We start from the raw sequence: 15,050 nt of genomic DNA, 5'->3' as shown, positions 1-15,050 counted from the left end.
GAAAGTGTCAACTGAAATAAAGAAAAATATGTCATTATATACTAATTTTCCTATATAAAAATAAAGAGAAAGTTCTTAAGTTAAGCAAAAATGGTTCTAGAACAGAACTTGTTAGAGTAATTCATTTCAACCAGCTACTTGTTCAACTTCAAAGCCATAGGAAAACAGAAGACATTTAAATAAAACTTCTTAATTCTATAACTCCTACATATATTAGATACATTTAACCTGTCTAACCAGTTACTCAGCCATGTCCAAATGAGCACAGTACAAATAAGACACAATAGTTTCATTTTACATGCTGCCACGTACAGTATTATGCAACCAGCCAGTAAAACTTTTCTGCAACAGGAAAACAAAGAAACATTCATTGGGGGGGGAAAAAAAGTGCAAAGCAGCAAGAGAACAATAAAAGAGGCATTTTTTTAATGCCTGTTTTATCTTGTTGCCAAAGGCACTCACGCATGCAGACGAGCTGACCATGTATGTTCACCCCCTCCGCTGGAGAAGATTATGCAAGATGGTTTGCAATCCAGATTTTTACCTGTTGAAGCATTTCTTCTGTAGCATTCAGCTTCAACTGATGCCCCTCAAGACAGATTTCCAAGTCCCGGATTTTTTCTCCCTGAGCTTCCACCTGGTCTGTAAGAACACTCACCTGTAATTTGAGCAGAGAAGTACAATGCCACTGAACTGACTGTAAATAAGTTTCAATTACCTTATACACATAACATCCAAAGGCACGTTTTAACAGCAAGTTTAATATTCTTGTGCACTGCAGCAACCTGCTCTACCAAGATTTTTCAGTCTTACTTCTACTTTGCTTCAACCACGCCCTCTCATCCCCCCCCTCCCCCTAAATTATTTTGTTTCGATATAAAAAAGAAAGAGCGTTTCTAGAAGAGATGGAATGCTACCCACAGGTAGGCATTTCATGCAAAAGTCTGAAAAATTAGAAAGCAGCAAACAAGAACATAGGATGCTGAAAATATTTTATGTGGTTTTGGACCATACACTGTTATTTCAAGTTCTGTTGGCATTTCACTCCTTAAAACAGATAAATAGGAAAACTGTTCATTCCGAAACCAACCAATTACTTTACTTCTTACAAGAACAGAAAACCAGCTTACCTATCAATAAAGCCTTCTGAAGTTATAAAGAATGTAATGAGTAAAAGGCATGTTTTAGCAGTGACAAAGTTCTATTCCAAGAAAAATTCCCAGGCTTTGGCAAGCCAGAACACGAAACCAAAAGAACTGAGATACAGACAATGAATCCCAGGAAAAGAAACAATAAGCAATACTGGTAAAGAACTGTGGGAATGGTGGTACAGACCAGTGTCTAATAAGAAAAGCCCAGCAGCTGAATTCAAAGCTTGCAAAGCAAAAAAAACTACGCCCAGGATAACATTGGAAAGATGTGGAAAAAAACCCCAGTGTTAATTCCTGTGTTAAGCAGCACATACTCTCTGTATGTTCATTTTCACTATTTATTTATATAAAAGCCTTGATTATATCAGAAAAATATTATCTCAAACAAACAAAGAAAAGGAGCCTAAGGTGTTTAAACTCCATTTTGAGGGAAATGCATTAACAAAACCTTATCCATGCTCTCATATCCAACACTGCAACACCTTTAATAGAAAAAAAAAGAAAAAACAAAGGTACAGTATATCAAAGTGAAACTTTTAAGATGTACCCACTACACAGCATTTCTAAAACCCAGTGAACAACTGAGTTCATTTCAGGGAAGCTGCAGAGGGAGAGACTGAATGATCTGTTTTTGTTTTACCTGCAAACATAATGACAAGCATGCCTGGGAAAGGAACACAGAAAAAAAAGAAATAAACCAAAAAAGACTAATTTCCCCCCCCTTTAAAGTAGCTGGCTGCAGCACAGAGTACAGATGAACTCAGGATGAGAGAAGATAGGAAGGAGTGGGTGGAGGCAGATGGCAGGGGGACACATCCAAGCTGGGGCAGGAGGAGAACTCCCTGCAAGGAAGTCTTCTGCTTGTCTGCTTTTCTGTTTTGCTCTCATTAAAATACGGATGTCACACAAATGCCCCCTGTGAGGTCAGAAAGCAAGAAGAAACAGCCTGATGCAGGTTCCAGAGAAAGAAAACCAGCTCTGTTTAGAGTGTCAGGTTAGGTTCCAACCAGCACTGCAACCGAGAAGCAAAACTCTGTATGTTAAATGTGACCTGCAAAGGAATTCAGTAAAACCTTAGTAGCTTTAAAAGCATGTGTTGGCTGTTCCAGTAGTTAGGCTGAGAGGCACATTAGCCACTTTGAGCTCATATTTTCCCCTCTGCTCAGGAACACATCTGCCAGACTCTTCAGGGAATCAGTAGGCTGCACACAGAACATAATCCCAGTTTATGCTACCCTGCCAAGTCCATCTTGCCTTAGGAGGGCAACACCTGCAACACTCAGCCTGTAGGTAACATATTTTCTGTGAGTATCTATAAAAGTGAGGCATACTGAACAATTAGCTAAAAAACCAAGTGGTACAGAGGTTAAAAACTTCTTTGCAAGAAAAAATCCAAATCAAAACAAAAAAAATCCCCCCCAAAAATGCCTAGAGGATAACATTAGCTGCTTCACATAGGCAGTGAGCTGTAAGAAGGTATCCCAGATGCTGTAGCATTCATTTCCAGCCTCCACTTCAGACTGAAGAGTGGAAGTAGGTTTCCAGGTGCACTGTTTGACTCAGCCTTGGTGGACAGGAATAGTGGGCACTGCCTGTGCCCAGTACAAAGTGCCTCATACTGCTGCTCATGCAGCAAGTCTGATGCAAGACTGGAGTGCTCCCAGCCTCATATTCCCTGCAGATTACAGCTGCAGGCCACAGTCATTAGCACAATTCAACATGAGCCATAGAATAGAGGTGCTCTGTTTCCCATTCCTTTCTCATCCTTCATGCCAATGGTCACACCCAGGAGCCAGGTTTGTACCAGCAGACTCCCTCAGGCCAGTGTAACCTCACCATGGGACTTGCCTGTGCTCCTCATATTCGACTGCCTAGATTGAGTATGCACAGGTGGTGCAAACCAGGTTCTAAACCCAGCTCCATTGTGGCACCTTTGTTGTTGTTGTTGATGTTCATCTACCAGACTGAGGTTTTTGTCTGTCTTATTTCCCTTGGGTTTTTGCAATTCTACTGCACTGCTGTGCAGCGGGAACGGGAAAATTCATAAATATTGACTGAGCCTTTTGATTCTATGGGAGGGTGATGGGAGTAAAAGGCAAGAGAAGGACAATTTCTACACCTGATTTTACTATATTCCTTTTGAGAAAAACTCTAGGCAGGTCTCCAAACCATGTAATAAGAATACCTTCTTCGTGCATTTGGCTTGCTCCATCCTTAGGTACCTATTTGTGCGGACGAAGAAATAGTTACTAAAAATCTGCGGGACAAAGACAGGGAAAGCACACACTGAGCAGTAGCCTGGAGCAATCTTCAGGAACTTTTAAGCACTGGAGAGCTGTGGTCCTGTTAAATCCACACAAGCTGATACACTTTGAACACCAAGACTCTGCCAAACCTGTTCAAGCCCACCAGCACCCATGACCATCGACCACCGGGTAGCACGAACAGATCTACAGAAAGATCACAGGGCTAAACAGACACATGAGAAACAAAGGAGGGTCTCACAACTAAAGCCACAGGTGCACCAGTGCAAGCCTCTGCTTTGGAATAAACAGCTGGGTTTGGCCTCCTAATTGCTGCTCCAGTTACGAGCTGCTCATGTGCGCGAGTGACTGTGCGAGACGTGAACGCACCGTGTGAAAAGTTGTTTGCTGTTACTAATGGGATCAGGGTGCAGGAGTTAACAACCACTTGATTAAGGAAAGGTGTTCTCACAGATATCAGTTGTGATGTTGCCTCCCTCAGAAAAAGGGGAATTTGTAGCACACACTTAAACACCTAAGCTCCAACCAGAAGTTTGTTTTTCGTTCAGGGTTGGGTTTTGTTTTTCCCTAAATTTGGCAACAGCAATTTTAGTTTAACAGTAATGAAGAAAATCCAACCAAGCCAAAGCTTGTGTCTCACAAAACATTTATTGTTTATTTAACAACAGCAGTGAGACTTCTGCTCAGTAAATGAACACAAGTGTGAACAGAACACACAGGATAAGACATGCTTACAGAAACTGGTGACTGAAACAGCTACCCAACATACTTAAGTTTTGTTTGATATAAATATATGTGCTTATAGTATGTTTTTGTAAGCAAGAAGAGAAAGGATAGGCAAAGACCATTTAAAGAATCTCCAGCTTCAGTTTTGAAAAGCATGGAATATACAGTTCAGCAATAGCAAAAATACGCAGAAAAAAATAATTAAGTTTTCTTTTAATTTGTTGAACATGCGTTTTCTCCAGGAGGAAAATTTATATGGGACAGAGGATCTGTTTGACAAAGGGTTGGTAAACTGAGAAACAGGAAACCTGGAGGAGCTTAGGCATGAATTTTAAAAATGTCTTTTTTTTTCCCCCCCCTTTATCTTCCCCTTAAGTTTTTTGATGATGTAAACAATTTTGGTACAGCATACAAGCAGGAAAAATAGCTGTTCTCTCTACATGACAGTCTTCCAGTTCACTAAAAATGGTGACACACAGAGCCTAGAAAACTGGTACAGCTGAGCAAATCTAGAATGAGAACCACTATCACAGCAGTGTCTTGGGACTCCACAGCATTATTTTTCATCTCTCTGTCAGTCTCCCTCCTCTTAGTGCTGTTACTCCCCCTACCCTACCACGGAATCAATCAGAGGGATCATACAAATTATAAATTAATTCCTGATCAAATATCAGTCACATTTGGTGATCTGCTCACATTTGTATAACAGAAAATACTCCTTCACTTCATCATTTATTCACTGAACAGCAACTCTGTAGACAATGTTCTCTCTTTAGGACATACCTGCAGTATGAGCGACTCTTTATCACCTTCTAATCGTGCCAACCTTTCTTGATAAGTTTCATTATTGGATGGATGATGATTCACCTGTGACTGAGGAAAAAAAGTGCTGTGAGAATTTTTACAGTTTCAAGAAATATTTAACAAAAATTATATATATTAAGTGGGTTTTATGATACCAAAAATATGAAAAAAAAGTGTCTACACACCAAAACTGTTCATTTCACGTGCATTAAATGTACCTTTGAACATCTGAATGCACTTTTTTTTAGCTGGATTTTAAATACTCTATCATTTGCAGCAATCAAGAATGGTATAGGAATAGACTGATATTTTCTATCAAATTATAATTTCAATGAAAAATACCATCTTATCAAAACAAAAACCCTCTAATTCGAAATATCTGGTGTCAACAGTCTTTTGCCAAAGTAAAGGAATCTTGGTGTTTCAGTGGTAAAATCTGCCATAGGTATTATACTATTCCTTAAAATTACTGAAGGAAAAGTCGAATTTTTTTGTTAGCAATTAAAAAATTATTTAAATTATCAAATTCTCATTGGAAATTACTCTAGCCACGTAATCACTTATGGATTGCTAAATGGCTCTAGGGAGTGAAACCTTCTAAAACATGGCCTGCTCCTAACTGTTAGGTCCCATTTCCTATGAATTTTAATATTTCAGATAGAAACAGCACAATTAAAAAAAAAAAAATCTGCAGATGTATTTTAAAAAGTTTGGAAGAGTCTCATAGTCTTATCCTCCATACCAAACCATTGTGTAACTGTGGGAATGTTTGCTCAGAGCATCAAAAGTAACCTGAGCCCTCAGAGGTTCATTTCCCAGCTCTGTTGCAGGCAATGCATTTCTGCCAGGGAATGTAACACTGTGCCTGGCTTGTCAGCTAACCCAAGAATCCAACTTCAGTGAGTTCCCTTCAACTGCACTCATCTGCAGCTGACTCCTCATTTATAGTCACTTGCATAATGGCACCAATATAATGATAATCCTCCTCCCCAACTGTCCTTTCTTTTTCAACTGAACACTTGTGAACAGGATTTTAAAAAAATATTAGCTATATACATAGCTTCTTGATCTACACTGAGGTCTACAGGCACAAATGTAACACAGATGATGAAAATACACGTGGTGCTAATTAATGCAAACCAAGAAATCAAATTTTTATTCAATCAGAAGAGACTTTTTAAGCCTTAAAGTGCTAAACTAGATATAAGTATGGAATCTTTACAAGCTGAGAGAAACCAAGCACCCTTGTCTCTGATTATGTTGAAAGAAATTGTGAGAATTACAAAAACACCAACAAACAGTGGTGAGAGACATCTGAAGAGATCATCTTGTTCATTGTTCTATCCTAGGACCAATACTCTTGTTTGGATTACAGAGACTTTCCATCTTCTTCTTAGGTACCCATCATTAGAACATTTTCCTTAATGTCCAACATGAATCATCATCTTTTCAACTTCAACCTACTGGTGCTTATAATACCACCATGGATAAAAGAAAGGTTCTTCACTTCAGAATTTTTTTTTAGTTATTGCAAGACTGTCTGTGGATCTCTAACTAGCACGTCCCCCTCCAGTTAAACAAACACAAGTTTTTCTGCCTTTTCCTCACAGGTTAATTTCTCAAGAACTGGTTTGTTGCTTTCTTTTGGTTCCTTTGCACCAATTGTTCCTTGACTTCTTTTGAAATTAAGTGCCTCAGAGGAGACACAGCACTCCAGCTGCAATTGGCTTCAGTGGAAAAACCTTTTCACAGACCCTTGGGCCGTATTTCTTTTCATATTAACCATATAGTAAAACTCACATATTTTCAGCCTAGGACCCATAACTTCCAGATCCTTTTTTAATGCTCTTATTTAGCTGCCACCCTGTTCTTCACTCAGTGTTTACTCGCTGTTTCTGCCTGAATGTGTAACTTTGAGCTAGTCTACACTGAATTGCATCCTATTATTTATAATCTTTTTCTATGCATCAGGCTCTTATGTTTTAATCATGGCTGCAAGGCCCTTAACTAGAATCACCTATAAATTCACTAAGCTTTGTCCTTTGTCTCTGTTCAGAGGGTCAATAGGAACATTAAAAACAGGATGTGCAGAACTTCACTCCACACCTCACTTATTATTCATTGTCAAAAGAAGAATATGTTAACTCTACCCAAATACACCTTTGTCACAAGGTTTTGAGCAGTTTATAGCAAGTACAGCTAAGATTCAAGACCTAAGAGAAATGGCTCTAAACATGCAGATGTGAGTGCACAACATACACAAACAGAAGTCTTTGATAAAGTTTTACCGTGGCACCCATCTCCCGATGGCCCATGCATTAAAGGAATGATGACCTCACTCACTATTTTTCTCCTAACTAGTTTTAATGTTTCAGAATTTCTATCCTCACATCTCAGTGTAATTTTTTCAAGCCTTGTCCTGTTATTAAGAAAAACCCCTGCCCCTTAAACCCCTCTCCCAGTTTTCATAAAACATGTTTAACTTAGGCCCTCTGTATTGAGTTAGTCAGTCAGTCAGTCACTCTCTGTGGTCCTAAAGTTTGTTCCTTATTAATTTTTGTGGTACTGTAATGAAACTAAACATTCTTTATAAGTAAACAGTATGAATTTCTGTAGGTCTGCCTAGACAAACCTTTGACCTCAGCTCTGCATCCTCAGTCATCCTGCCAGACATCCCGCCTGGGTCCTTACTCCACAGAGAGAGCAAAGTCTTACACTGCACTTAAGAATCCAAAATCTTTAGCCTTAGCAGCTATGTTTCCATCAGGATTAAGACTTCATTACATGCCATTAAATGAGTTTTCTCAATGGAGAGCCCACCAGCCTTCCCCAGTATATCTCTGGTTCACATCCAGTGTTTGGGGAGGCTTTCCTGCACCTGGAACATCAAGTATTCAGGGAAGAACTGCACGTTGCTAGGCAGGAAAAGAGTCTCCTAATGACAGAACCTAATCAAGTAGATTTTGCACCCTTTCTCCTGCCATCATGTGCTATTTTTTCTAGGCTAGATTTAAGAAACTTACCTGTAACCACTTGTGCAAGCATTACTGCCAATGCATTGTTACATAAACGATCTGCCGTGAATGCAAAGTGGAGTTCAACATTTTTTATAATCCATAATTTAGAATTAGTTCAACATAGAATCAATAGATATTTCACTACATACCAATGTAAAGCCTAGTGAATCACCCATGGGAACAGAAAAGGGGGAACAACACTACACCAAAATATCAACCCTGCCCATAGGTCAGTGAGACAGGGCTCGGATAAGTACAGGAAAGTACAGTAGACAGAAAAATGACCTGCTAGATAAAAGTGTCTGATTGACACCCAGCAGTTGTTTCAGACTTGGTAATTCTTCGTGGCATGTATAAAGACAAGATAAAACAATGTAACATGAACCATCCACCATCTGTGGATGGTTGGAGTGCATTCTGCAGTTGTGAAAGTCAGCACTGAGAGGAAACAGCAAGTGTAGTTACATGTCACACGTATCAGCAGCAACTGAATAAAGGACTTGTAACACTAAAGACACAAGGCTATGGATGAATTCCAGTTGGTGTAACAGTTCACAAACAATAAACACAGGTCATGTGGTTGCACAAGTCTAAAAGGCTGAATCAACAAGATTTTCTACAAAGCTAATATTTCAGAAGATGTAGCATCAAAGACCAAAAATTGTTACCTGGGCTTGACAAATTATAAGTTAACGTTAATATTAATTATGTTTCTTATAATGAAAGAATGAGAGAAATTGCATAAAACATGTAAAGAAGTTCATGATAACACACGATAGCAAAGTAGAAGGAAAGATATGCTAAGGCAAGGTAGCTGAAAATATGTTGATGGTAGTACCACTGCAGATGAAAAATCAACTGCACACCATAAATACTTTGCCTCCAGGAATCCTTAACCAGCAACCAGCACCTCCTCCATCTGCACCATTAAACCATGTCCTCAAGTGCCATATCTACACATTTCCTGAACTCTTCCAGGGATGGCGTCTCCTTTATGTGAAGAATTTTTTCCTAATGTCTAATCTGAACCTCCCATGACACAACTTGAGACCATTTCCTCTTATCCTGTTACTTGTTATCTGGGAGAAGGAACTGACCCTCACGTCACTACATCCTCCTTTCAGCCAGTTGTAGAGAGCAATAAGGTCTCTCTTGAGCCTCCTTTTCTCCAGGCTAAACAGTCCCAGCTCCCTCTGCTGCTTCTCCTAGGACTTACTCTCTAGACACTTCACCAGCTTTGTTGCCCTTCTCTGGACTCGTTCCAGCACCTCAATTCCTTCGTTGTTCTGAGGGGCCCAGAACTGGACACAGGACTCAAGGTGTGGCCTCACCAGTGCTGAGTACAGGGGGACAATCACTGCTCTGGTCCTGCTGGCCACACCATTCCTGATCCAAGTCAGGATTCCACTGGCCTTCTTGGCCACCTGGGCACACACTGGCTCATGTTCAGCCACTGTTGACCACCACATGTCCTTTGCTGCCAGGCAGCTTTCCAGCCACTCTACCCCCAGGCTGTAGTGCTGCCTGGGGTTGTTGTGACCAAAGTGCAGGACCCAGCACTTGGCCTTGTTGACCCTCATACAACTGGTCTCAGCCCATTGATCCAGCCTGTCCAGATCCCTCCACAGAGCCCTCCCACCCTATGAGCAGATCAACACTCCCACCCAACGTGGTGTTACCTTCAAACTTTCTGAGGGTGCAGTAAATGCCCAGGCTGTCCACAAAGATGTTCAGTAGGGCTGGACCCAACACTGATCCCTGGGGAACAGCATCCGTGACTGGCCACCATCTGCATGTAACTCCATTCACCACCACTCTCTGGGCCCGGCCATCCAGCCAGTTTTTACCCAGTGAAAAGTACACCTGTCCACACCATGGGAAGCCAGGAGTTGCAAAGCAATTCCTTGAAGCACCTGCATTATGGTCTCCTTGGAGATTTTGGGTATATTTTAATGCGCATCATACTGCAAAAGATATTAGCACGAAAAGTTTCCTGAAACAATTCCAAATCAACTGACTCGTCCAGTTCTAGAAAAAGAAAAGCAAGAAAAACAGAAAAAGCAAAGCTTTTGCATTCCATCACCTGCTCTAGCTTCTTGTTCATTTTTAGGTTCCAAATCTCTCTTTGGAATACGCTCCTTTCTTTAATCTGAACACAATATTGGTAGCTGCTGGAAACTTCTAAGTGTCTAAGTATCACTTACATGATCCAGTCATTACAGAGTCCTTTTCCAAGAAAAGGGCTTAAATTTTCCTTCAGAATACATGACACAAAAAATCAGACTCCGGAGAATGATTCTGCAGGTTTAATTTAAAATGGTGGTAATCAGCAAAAGTACAAAAGAATATGGCAAGAAAGGGATGAAATGCTTGATCAGTTCAGCTATCTTAATTTTCAGTAGTTTTCTCAGAGTCTGTTATGCATAGAATGTTATTTTTTCTTGCATGTTATTTTAATAGGAAACAATTCAGAATGAAGTTTATTGTCAGAACGGAGTGACAGCTGTTGTATGGTGTTTCTCTACAGAGGTTCTGTTGGGAAGCTTTTGTAAGGGAACTTCTAGCAGAATCTTGATGGACTACAAAAGTAAGACCCTGAAAGCAAGCACGTGCAAGGTAATGAAGCTCAATACAGGCCAGTTCATGTTTTCCTAGCGTGTGTGATGTTTCAGCACAAAGTGTCTCCAACACAGCTAATTTTAACACAGACCCCACCAACTCGTGAAGTTGATCATGAAGCTGTTACACAGAAATTTGTCACGAACACCATGGATCTCATACTGGGCTGTGGAGCGGGGAGGAGCTGGGAAAAGAAACCTGGCAGTCAGTTAAAGTGGTGATTTGTAAGCTTTTTCAACAAGTCACCCGCCTCTTTGAGAAGACAGATTATGTCATAACCCTCCTCTCTTCTTATTCAGTCACATGAATCACCTTCAGTTCCACTGATAATTGAATAGGATGACTGTGGCAACAATAATACTCGTATTAATGGGGAAGATTAGGGACATGCTTCACGTATTGCTTTTTGTTATAGTTTAGAAGCTGAAAACAAGGAGTAGAGTCAGCAGAGTTCAACCAGTCAGCTTTACCACAAACTACCAGCAGCACACAAACAGCAGTATTACATTTCAACACAAGAAAATGTAGACTACAGACTTCTTCCAGCCTATTTGGAGCTGATAATATTTACAAGACTATGGTCTTTCCATCTCTGTCATATTCTTTTTGGTCAGTAGAATTATGTTATGAGTCACAGTAGTATTATGAAGTGATGATTGAACAGCCTACACAGTAAACATTTTTATTTGCTTCTGACTGTGGATGCAATACAAATTTAATCTCTTGGCATGTTAATGCTACCCCAGATACACACCCATCTGAATATATGTACATTCCCTCAGTGTACCTGAGAGGAGGAGGAGAAGGCTGGAACATGATTTCTGGATCTATAATTCTTGCCTTTCATCTGGAAGTAATTAGTAAATCAACAGCAGGATTTTTTATTTGCCATTATGACTTGTTGGTTAAATGAAAGTGGCAGTCACTTTGACAAAGCTAACAGTGCATAGTCTGAAATTAAGCAAAGAGAGAGGTAGGTAAATTTTGGTAGTCATTAAAATAAAGAATTTTGAACAAATACTTATATTTTACCTAGACAATTTTTCTGAAAACTAATACCCATTTTTTTCATCCAGATAGTTACATCATTTAAAGGAAGATATCCTTACATAAGTCATAAGATTCACTTTCAGTACTTTGAACTTAATGGCTATATCATGGGTTTGATCACTCCACCTCTTGCTACTACAGGTTATGAATCTGCTTCAGAAGAAAGGAAAGTAAAAGAACAATGTACACCTATTTCAGGTCAACCATCAGCTTTGTGCTGCAAGCACTTCAAAAGGTAAGTCTAAAGCAAGCTACGACAGTTATCAGATGCCCCCACTTCCCATGAAGGCATCTCTCTTCCCAAACAAGACATCTGACCATTGCACAGAGTTTTCCAGATGTTGGAGACCTTCCATTCGGACTCCATCCATCCCTGTTCAAATAGCTCAGTTAATTTAACATATCCTTAGAGAGCCCATAACACTTTTTGTAGTAAATATTAGCATTTGTATTAATAATTTGTGGTTATGCCTACATGTCTACATACCAAAATGGGAGTTTTGCTGTTTTTATTTGGAATAGTGCATTCCAATTAAGGTCAGAGGAAAAGATGAAGAATAAAGCAACAGGACGACATAAAATTGTATGTGAACCCTCCGACCCAAATCCCTTGGGAGAACGAAAGAACATTTGATAAAAATGGCTCACTTTCAGCTTCAGGTAGTGGAGGTATCTCAGGTTCCTTAGTTTGCAACAGAAACTTTGAACACTGACAGGTTCATGCTTACGCCTTGTGAAAGAACCCAACGTTAGTTATCTGCAAAATGCTTCCCATAAACTGCCCACCAGCTACTTTATGTGCTGTTGCCCAAGCTGTAATGTTAAAAGCACACTGTACATACACAAGGACTTTTCCATATCCTTCCATAAGCAGACTGCTGAGAGACATGTCTCTCTTAATAATTCCCGTGACCTCCTTATCCGGGCTTTCAGTCTTACTAACAAGGTATCCTCACATACCTGCACTGTCACAAACTCACAACATGGCATGAAACCAGGGTGGTTCTGTGTGCCTGTGTCAGACATTCAGCTTTTCAGACAAAATAAGCTAACTGGGACAATTCTGGAATTGCCATTGAAATATAACATGTCGTGAAGTCCAGTACAACTGTACCCACTGCAGAGTTTTGTCTTTCTGATATTAGGCAAGGTATTATCAGAGGAAGTTCTTTCTCTTGTGAGAGGTACTACTGCAGACTTGGAATTTTTATTATTGGCAAAAGGCAGAAAAAAAGCAAAGACGAGAAAAAACAGCAAACAAAGGAAAGCACATGAACTGTGCCTCACACAGAACTGAGACAAGGCTAAATTGTTTCTTTGCTCTGTCCGTCTGCTCTTACATTTTACTGCCCACTCTGTCCACACCTTTGGCCATTCTTGGCACAGCATTTCCACAGGTCATGTTAAGACAGCGAAGTCCAGTGGAAAGCACTGAAGTGTGGTGATACTTTATTTCAATTCGATCTAAATATTGCTTTTTCCCTGCTGCTGTTGCACGGAAACAACAGCAGCTGATGCTACTATACAGACTATGTTACAAGACCTCTGCTTAAAACCAGACCCTCTCTTCTAAGCGCCTGAAAATAGCAGTTGTATCTGTCATTTTGCCTGCCTGGATCCCATGATTTTTGTATTTGTTTACTGCCCTAACCCAGTCCAGGCCACAGATACCACACAAGTCTGTCTTAGCCAACCACTGCAACAGCAAAACCAATCCTGGTCTCTGAAGTGATTTCTGCTAATGATGAAATTTGAGCCAGCTCTGGCATACTTCAGCAAGGCTTTATGGAAGTCTGCTGCAGTTATTCTCTGTTAAATGCCATTTGTTACTCTGAAAGCAACTCTTACTTTTATTATCAGCCAAAGAGCAACAGTTTATGATTGCAAGAACTGAAATCTTTATATGTTGTAACAGTCAGTGCCAGACGTGATGCTGGTATTCGTGAACGTGAGAATTAAATACACAACTTATGTTGTTTCAACTTTAAAAAAAAAAGGAAAATAAAAAATTTTATTTCTAAATCACTTGTCAGAGGAATTTGGGAGCAAACTGTTTAAGTTCTCCTGGCAACAACACAAGCTCATTTTCAGTACTCTTCCCTTCCCCCACATATGCACACCCCTTTAAAGAGCTTGCAAGGAAAAGCAGCAGTACTGATATTCTCCTTTATATACCTGACATTAAAGGAATTACATGCAACAGCAGCAAGGGTATTATTAATTTCTGTAAAATTCTGTGCTACCTTTGAATGCAGTATCCTTTCTGAATACACAGAACCTGATAGCAGCACACCTTATTAGTTTTTTGTTAGCAAACCTCTCTTCACAGAATTGAAATTTGCACCAGGAAATTTCAGGCAGGCACACTGTATTCATGGCCTCGTTTAATTAACAAATTAACATGTGAGCTCAAAATACACCTTTTTAAATAGGTAATTAGCTTTAACTGCACAGAGCACAGGTTAACCTAATATATAATGCTACCGACAGCTACTTCCTGTTGCCTCTTCTCCTTCACTATCCCATTTGCTTCCCATTTAATCCCCACCCAGACACGCTCCAGAAATGTAAAAGTTTCCAGAACCTGATGTAAATAGTTTGTAAATTAACTTCAAGATTCTCAAGCTTTTATTAAAGACTTACACATCATTAATATTTTATATTTAATTCAAGAAACTACCCAAATTAAACTTCCTTATCATATTTCACATAAGCATGGACCTATATTTTATGTTTATACAGTCAGTAAAAAACCAGAGTGCATGTGCATATGTATACATGTGTGTATACATATACACACACAAGAATTTGCAAAAGAAGTACACACAGGTTAAAATAGATTTTTAAGAGTATAATGAGAACATGTGCTGCTTTCATGACACACAATTAAATTCATATAGTAATTTAAAAATCAGCCTACTGTAAGGGATCTATTCACATACCATTCATAATCTCTAACACTGAAAAATAAATAATTAGAACATAAAAAAAATCTAAAATCTGACAAAAACAAAGTGATTTTTCCAAGATGACGAAACTACTACACAAACCTACTTTATTTTTATAGGAAGACAAAAACAATCTCATGCAGTTAATTTATGTTCAGGCAGTTCATCACAAAATAAATAGCAGTGTCTTTTTTTTTTTAAAAAAAATTATTTTATCAGAGTAACATGCAAAGAAAAAAGTACCACCATTTTTATCCAGAACAAAGGCATCCAGAAAGGTCTCATACAGTTACCCCGATGAAGACTCAATTAAGTGAAGAGCTACTGCAAATAATTTTTCACTTTAAAGCACAACATGATAAACATACTCTCCTTTTTCTGCCATACATTCCCATGCAGGACTTGCTTTGTTGTACTGCAACCTCAGGAAAGCACGAGCACTTGCTAGAATCTATTGCCATTTGCTCAAAG

The 15,050-nt window shown here is 39.4% G+C and overlaps 1 protein-coding gene across 9 annotated transcripts in view; it reads right to left on the bottom strand.

The window, feature by feature from the left end:
* PPFIBP2 (PPFIA binding protein 2) overlaps nucleotides 1-15,050 on the bottom strand; it is a 101,391-nt gene that overhangs the window by 42,237 nt on the left and 44,104 nt on the right. For all 9 annotated transcript variants that reach the window (XM_064657251.1, XM_064657253.1, XM_064657254.1 and 6 more), the window contains 2 exons: nucleotides 4,925-5,014; nucleotides 545-658 (listed from right to left, as the gene is read on the bottom strand). In XM_064657251.1, the coding sequence (XP_064513321.1) occupies nucleotides 545-658; nucleotides 4,925-5,014 (204 nt within the window). The remainder of the gene's footprint in view (nucleotides 1-544; nucleotides 659-4,924; nucleotides 5,015-15,050) is intronic.

The sequence above is a fragment of the Pseudopipra pipra genome, chromosome 6 (assembly GCF_036250125.1).
Source record: "Pseudopipra pipra isolate bDixPip1 chromosome 6, bDixPip1.hap1, whole genome shotgun sequence".
Lineage (NCBI taxonomy): Eukaryota > Metazoa > Chordata > Aves > Passeriformes > Pipridae > Pseudopipra > Pseudopipra pipra.
Note: the sequence above shows the minus strand (reverse complement) of the source record. Positions and strands in the feature narration are given on the sequence as shown.